The 8,198-nt window shown below is 41.3% G+C and overlaps 1 protein-coding gene across 1 annotated transcript; it reads right to left on the bottom strand.

The window, feature by feature from the left end:
- Window positions 1-4,043: 4,043 nt before the first annotated feature.
- On the bottom strand, window positions 4,044-7,845 carry LOC125779250 (uncharacterized). Its single transcript, XM_049459890.1, has 2 exons — window positions 5,272-7,845; window positions 4,044-4,049 (listed from the first exon to the last, which is right to left on the bottom strand). The coding sequence occupies exons 1-2, from the start codon at window positions 7,843-7,845 to the stop codon at window positions 4,044-4,046; spliced, it is 2,580 nt and encodes an 859-aa protein (XP_049315847.1).
- Between the last annotated feature and the right edge of the window lie 353 nt (window positions 7,846-8,198).

Raw genomic sequence — 8,198 nt, 5'->3', positions numbered from 1 at the left:
ATGACAGGAGATATTTCGTCTTGCCCTCGTTCGCTGCCAGGCCCATTTGCGTTGCTTCCTTGTTCAGTCTGGAGAAAGCAGAACTAACGGCGCGGGTGTTGAGACCGATGATATCAATATCATCGGCATACGCCAGCAGCTGTACACTCTTATAAAAGATTGTACCTGCTCGATTAAGTTCTGCAGCTCGAATAATTTTCTCCAGCAGCAGATTGAAGAAATCGCACGAAAGGGAGTCGCCTTGTCTGAAACCTCGTTTGGTATCGAACGGCTCGGAGAGGTCCTTCCCGATCCTGACGGAGCTTTTGGTCCCGCTCAATGTCAGTTTACACAGCCGTATTAGTTTTGCGGGGATACCAAATTCAGACATTGCGGCATAAAGGCAGCTCCTTTTCGTACTGTCGAAAGCAGCTTTAAAATCGACGAAGAGGTGATGTGTGTCGATTCTCCTTTCACGGGTCTTTTCCAAGATTTGGCGCATGGTGAATATCTGGTCGGTTGTTGATTTACCAGGTCTGAAGCCACACTGATAAGGTCCAATCAGTTTGTTGACGGTGGGCTTTAATCTTTCACACAATACGCTCGATAGAACCTTATACGCGATATTAAGGAGGCTAATCCCACGGTAGTTGGCGCAGATTGTGGGGTCTCCTTTTTTATGGATTGGGCATAGCACACTTAAATTCCAATCGTTGGGCATGCTTTCGTCCGACCATATTTTACAAAGAAGCTGATGCATGCTCCTTATCAGTTCTTCGCCGCCGTGTTTGAATAGCTCGGCTGGCAATCCATCCGCCCCCGCCGCTTTGTTGTTCTTCAGGCGGGTAATTGCTATTCGAACTTCTTCATGGCCGGGTAATGGAACGTCTGCTCCATCGTCATCGATTGGGGAATCGGGTTCGTCTTCTCCTGGCGTTGTGTGTTCACTGCCATTCAGCAGGCTGGAGAAGTGTTCCCTCCATAATTTAAGTATGCTCTGGGCATCGGTGGCTAGATCACCTTTGGGTGTTCTACAGGAGTATGCTCCGGTCTTGAAACCTTCTGTAAGCCGCCGCATCTTTTGGTAGAATTTTCGAGCATTACCCCTGTCGGCCAGCTTATCAAGCTCTTCGTACTCACGCATTTCGGCCTCTTTCTTTTTCTGTCTACAAATGCGTCTCGCTTCCCTCTTCAACTCTCGGTATCTATCCCATCCCGCACGTGTTGTGGTCGATCGTAACGTTGCGAGGTAGGCAGCCTGTTTTCTCTCCGCTGCGACACGGCACTCCTCGTCGTACCAGCTGTTCTTTTGCACCTTCCGAAAACCAATGGTTTCGGTTGCAGCTGTACGTAAGGAGTTTGAAATGCCGTCCCACAGTTCCCTTATACCGAGTTGTTGACGAGTGCTCTCAGAGAGCAGGAGTGCAAGCCGAGTAGAAAATCTTTCGGCTGTCTGTTGTGATTGCAGCTTCTCGACGTCGAACCTTCCTTGTGTTTGTTGGCGTGCGTTTTTTGCTGCACAGAGGCGGGTGCGAATCTTAGCTGCAACAAGATAGTGGTCCGAGTCGATGTTAGGACCTCGGAGCGCACGCACATCTAAAACACTGGAGACGTGTCTTCCGTCTATCACAACATGATCGATCTGGTTGGTGGTTTTTCGATCCGGAGACAGCCAGGTAGCTTGATGAATCTTCTTATGCTGGAATCTAGTACTACAGATAACCATATTTCGGGCCCCGGCGAAGTCGATCAGCCTCAACCCATTTGGGGATGTTTCCTCGTGGAGGCTGAATTTACCGACCGTAGTGCCAAAGATATCTTCTTTGCCCACCCTGGCGTTGAAGTCGCCAAGCACGATTTTGACATCGTGGCGGGGGCAGCTCTCATAAGCGAGCTCCAAGCGCTCATAAAAGTCATCTTTGGTCACATCGTCCTTCTCTTCCGTCGGGGCGTGGGCGCAAATCAGCGATATGTTGAAGAACCTCGCTTTGATGCGGATTGTGGCTAGACGTTCATTCACCGGAGTGAATGATAGTACTCGGCGACGGAGTCTCTCTCCCACCACGAATCCAACACCAAACTTGCGCTCCTTTATATGGCCACTGTAGTAAATGCCACAAGGACCTACTCGTCTTTGTCCTTGTTCCGTCCATCGCATTTCTTGGACGGCGGTGATGTCAGCCTTTATTTTCACGAGGACATCAACCAGCTGGGCAGCGGCACCTTCCCAATTAAGGGACCGGACATGCCCTCAATTCGTAGTCCTTATTTCGTTTTCCATGGTCGTCATCAAGAGGGGGGTCTCTCATCCGAGGCTGGTTGTTGCTATTCGCTGGGGTTGTTTTTTTACGTGGCGGGTCCCAAACCCAGCGCACAACCCTGTGTAGGGGATATTTCGCCTTCTCACGTTAGCTCGCCTACAAACGGATGTTCTTAGGCTACCCAGAGGATACTTGGTCAAAGACCGGAAGTCGTGAGCTGCTTGAGTCATATGTAAAAGAATTGTTTCTGGCCACTCCCAAGTGAATGGCGATCAGAGAACTTTCCTCACTTGCGTGAACTTCTACATATGACTCCATCCATTTTTGCATATACACATATATTATGTGGCTGTTAGTATATAGTGCCTGTCTTTGAGGCTCGAAGGACCATGTTTAAATGATACACATTTTATTGAGAGCACACGCCATTCTTTATTTAACTTATACACCTTTTTTTCTTTTGGTAACAATTTTATTTATAACGATAAATTGATAATTTACCCAGTTACTAAATAAAGCTAATTAACTAAATATCTGCGAGACTCCAATGATGATTTGAAGGTGTTGGCGGCCGAGTTTTCGCGGATCAGGATATGGACGAATTTTAAAGGTAGTATACCCGTATGCGCTGGTTGATGTGCGAAAAGGGTCAGCGCGCAGAATTGTTGTCGATCGATGTCAAAATGTGAAAAACTGGGGTCGACGCGACGCAATGCGGAATCGAACGTAGATGTGTGAACTGTCTGTTACGAAAGTATAAGCGAATGTGTCCAAAGCAGCGATGATCCAATCCTTTTGTTAGTTAGATAGTCGTCATCTGCTGTGGTGAAATGTAATTTGTCCCCAGGTGTGTTGTATTAATGCATGTTGTGCAATGTGGTGTTCTTCTGAGGGTAGTTGAGTTTTACTAGGGTGCACCAGTTTTTCCCGGATAGAGTGGGGGGGGCTTAACTCATTTATACATCTTCCATTTTTGAACTGTATATGGAAATGCCTGAAGGAAACGACTCTATAGAGTTTGGTTGACATAGCTATAGTAGTTTCCGAGATATGTACAAAAAACTTAGTAGGGACGGGGCCACGCCCACTTTTCCAAAAAAATTACGTACAAATTTGCCCCTCTCTAATGCGATCCTTTGTTCCAAATTTCACTTGAATATCTTTATTTATGGCTTAGTTATGACACTTTATAGGTTTTCGGTTTCCGCCATTTTGTGGGCGTGGCAGTGGGCCGATTTTTCCCATCTTCGAACTTAACCTTCTTATGGAGTCAAGAAATACGTGTACCAAGTTGCATCATGATATCTCAATTTTTACTCAAGTTACAGCTTGCACGGACGAACGGACGGACGGACAGACGGACGGACAGACCGACATCCGGATTTCAACTTTACTCGTCACCCTGATCACTTTGGTATATATAACCCTATATCTGACTCTTTTAGTTTTAGGACTTACCAACAACCGTTATGTGAACAAAACTATAATACTCTCCTTAACAACTTTGTTGCGAGAGTATAAACATATCTAGCGGTTATTTAGTCTTCCATTTAAGCTTATTAATTGCACTTATGACCTTAAAACCTTGAGATTTTAGATCATTAGAAATGGATTGTGTATCGCACGGGTGGTGTAAATTTTTTATCATTACCTTTATTGCCCTATTATGTTTACTCTCGTAGCTAAACCAAGGTATATTTTCATTGCATAAGTATTTTGTTATTGTGCGATAATTGTTTGCATCGAACACATTAAGTTTGTAGGCGCCGTTGCTCAATAGCTTTATTAAAAAGTTGTTATTTATTAGATCTGTAATATTAGAATGTAATTTATTAAAATCCTTTACGTCGTTTATTATAATAGGAGGTGGGCGGTGGGTTTTAGTATCATTGTTGACCGCATGCTCCTTATTTTTATTTTTCGAAAGGCTGACAATTGTTGGAGAAGTATCAGCTTTGAGTTTTTTGAAGAGTGCTTCTTTTTAAGTATCCACTCAGTTTCTTTAGCTAGCTCATCTTCCTCGGTTTCGTATATTTTATCTACATTCATACTAGAAGGTTTTGCTTCAACACTCACATGCTTGCTTTTACTAGATTTAAGTTCTTCGTTTTCTTTTCTATGTTATCTTTATGTAACTGATTGCACATCGCTTCCAAAGTTCTAAGCCTCTCATTTATAAGTGAGTTAGTTTTTTCTAATTCTCTTATTTTATTTACTCTAAATGAGCTGAGACTGTTTCTTGGCGTCACCTCATGAAGAGGTTCAGCCATTTTTATTTTCTAATGATTTCTCTATTAGGTATTAGAAACCTGTCGTTTGGTTGACAATGCAGTTTTAACAAGAATTTTTTTTTTACCAGTATGGCAGCGCTGATTGCAATTGCAAATTGTTAGAGCAGAACAGCTGATTTCATATACGCAGAAATAATGTGTAAAAGAAACAGCTGATGAGCACTTTTTTCCCCTCGAAAATTAATTATTTGAGTGTTTATTTGATTTGTTCTTGTTAAAAAAAAACAAACTTCGATTAAAATGCGATTTTATTTGAATGATTTTTACCAATTTCTGCCACTAATCCAAGGAAATCGATGTGTAACGTGTTAACAACATCAATGCCTTCCACGACGCACACACCCACGAATTACCACAGATTAGTTTATTTGCAAATTGTCGCAATTGCGGAGCACACTTGGATGTTGACCGCACTCAATGATAGTAAACAAGCGACTTGACTAGTGCAGTGACAAACAGTTTTTGATTGTTCCCCAATCATCATTGAATATTATATATGAGACTAGCGTTACCCGGCGCGCTTCTCTACGCAAAAAATTGATTGCTTAAAAGATTTGATTTCTTAACACAATAATGAAAAAGAAAAGCAATGTTCAATTTAATACAATTGTATACATAACATTTTTTGTTTTATTTTGTGGTGCATAAATAAACGAATTTTTCGTGGCTCCAACTCTCGAACATGCAACGTACAGTTGATCGTGAGAAAAGCAAGCTTCCTCTAAATTAACTCCACACACCTTGAGCGTTTGCCCTTGGGCTTTGTTGACGGTCATTGCAAAAGATAGCCGAACAGGAAATTGAAGACGTTTAAATTCGAATGGCATGTCCGTTGGTATTAATGGGATGCGCGGTATTAGTACAATTTCACCTTTTGCTTTGCCAGTGAGAATTGTTGCTTGAATTAAATTTGGCATCAATTTCTTCACTGAAAGTCTCATCCCATTACAAAGTTTCGGTGCATTAAGATTTCGAAGAAGTATAATCAATGAACCAACTTTCAAATTAAAATTATGCGGTGGCATGCCTGGTGGTTCCAAAGAATTTAAAAATTCAACCGGATAATTGACTGCGTCTTCATCATTCATAGCAGTATCAATGGATTTATACGTTTCCGAATTACCTGGCAATTTTTCCTGGATGTGGAAATTGATTTCATTGACATTGACATTTTTTGGTGCTAAAATTGCACGTTCTCGTAACCAATCATGGTTATTATGATTTTGAGCAATATTTGGAAAAACGCGATCAATGAGTTCTTCTTTTGATGATACAATTATTGAAAAATTATTCGGTAACGTGATAAACCCATTTTGATCACTTGCCATTTTTCCATCGCCAATCTTCAGCAATTGCTTTGAAAACTTACGTGCTGAAGAATCATTTTGAAGACGCACACGCATATTGGTCGTCAACAAAAGCATTTGTAAGTGTGCCCACAAAAATGAACTTTTCAAACATGCATTAATTTCATCAGCTGGTGTTGATCTCGGAATAACAGGCAACGTTTGACGAAAATCACCAGATAACAATATTAATGCACCGCCAAACAGCTGTAAACTCCGTCTCAAATCTTGTAATGTTCGATTTAAGGTTTCCAAAGATTTTTTATGGGCCATTGGACATTCGTCCCATAAAATAATGGATGTTTGTTGCAAGACTTTAGCCATTCCAGAACTCTTTGAAATATTGCCTGTTGGTGTTTCAATTGCTTGCATGTTCAATGGCAATTTCAAGGCGGAATGTGCTGTGCGGTCGCCATCAAGTAATGTAGCTGCAATTCCGGAAGAAGCAAGTGCCAATGCGATTTTTTGTTCCGACCGAATCGTTGCCAGTATTAATGAAATCAAAAATGTTTTTCCAGTGCCGCCAGGTGCATCCAAAAAATACAATCCACCAGTGTTGCCATTGACAGCTTGCATCACTGTGTCATATACATATTTTTGTTGATCATTTAATTGTGGAGTATACGTTTGTACGAACGCACGCAATTCATTACGATCGAATTGCAGTTCGCGTTGCAATTCTCGTTCAAATAAATCATGCATTGGACGATTTGGTGGAGTCAATCCTAATTGCCCTAATGCCTTATTTGCAATCGTAAGGCACAAATCTTCGATCATTATCAAGGCTTCATTATACATTTCCAATGTCAGCAGCAATGCAGGATCATTGGAACGATGTCGAAGTCGAATCAAAATGTCTTCAGCCATGAAATCTTTGTATTTATTCCACAATTCCAGTGGATTTGATGGAAAACATGTTGATATTATGATCGCAAATAACATACGAATTTGAATTGGTGGAGAAACAATTGATGCATCACGAAGCGTAGCATCCCAATGCGTATCATCTTCCAGCAAATGCAAGTGTTGACATGCTTCACGGTATGTTGCGCACAATTGACCATTAACAGTTCGTAAATGTTTGAATGATTGAGGTCCATGTACGTTCACCAACAAAAGTCGCAAGTAAAAACATTCAACATTAGCTGGACTAACTGTACAAATGCGTCCCAAAGCATCTGTTCGAAAAATACCTGGATAACCATCAACAGGTGTGCCTTGTTTGCGACGTTGAAATTTTTTTGTTGGTGCATTCCATGTGAAATAGTGAGGCACTTCCGAATATAGCAAAGTCTTGGAAAATTCATCAGTTTCACATAACTGGAAATAAGCTGTCAGTGTAGTTACTGGTGGCTCTACTACTCTTTGTTCGGCATTTGCAGCAGTGTAGTAAACACGTTGGCCGTTTTCAAGATGAACTGCCAAATGTACAACAACCGGATGTCTGTCATGAATTGGAAACGATAAATTACGCCATACAGCTTCATTCGTACTAATATAGCGCCCCATTTGGTACTGCAAAATTTCGTCATGATTATTCTCAGGAGCCACTCCAAAAACAGCCATATCGCTGCCCTTATTCACATACTTGCAAATATATTTGATTGATTTTACAGAATTGCAACATACATTGATGTGAGCGTTGAACATTTTTGACAGCATCGGTGAGTACGGAACTATCCACCGGTTATCGATTTCAACATCTTGATTTTTAATTTTAATTACAGTTGATTTACCGTTGTCTTCAGTTGATCGTCGACGATACTGTGGATATCCATCATCTCCTGTAATTGTTTCAGCAATCAATTGCTTTGGAAAACTTTTCGAACATTTACCATCAATCATACAAAGTGAATTTCGATTAATATCACCACAGGGACCGTGAATCATATTTATCGTGACAACTTCGAATAATCCTAGGTCGATGGTTTGATCTGGAATTTCGGCCGATATGACGGTATCAATCATATCAGGGGTTATTTTGTTTACGCACCAAATCAAAATATGTGCGTGAGGTAAGCCTCTTTTTTGCCACTCTATGGTATACATAAAGCACCGCACTTCTCCAAATACACGGAGTTTGACAATCAGATCCATTAATTTTTTCAATTTTTGTTGGAATACACGGGCAGTTATGTCATACCGATCTTTTGGCACCTGACCATCAAGTAAACAATCAGACACATCGACCCACTTCGGGTTGCACGTAAATGTTATGAATAGATCCGGTCGCCCATAATTTCGTACATATGTCATCGCATCTTGCGTATATTCATGCATATGACGTGGGCTACCAACATATGATGATGGTAAAATTGTTA

Source organism: Bactrocera dorsalis, chromosome 6 (genome assembly GCF_023373825.1).
Source record: "Bactrocera dorsalis isolate Fly_Bdor chromosome 6, ASM2337382v1, whole genome shotgun sequence".
Taxonomy (NCBI): domain Eukaryota; kingdom Metazoa; phylum Arthropoda; class Insecta; order Diptera; family Tephritidae; genus Bactrocera; species Bactrocera dorsalis.
Note: the sequence above shows the minus strand (reverse complement) of the source record. Positions and strands in the feature narration are given on the sequence as shown.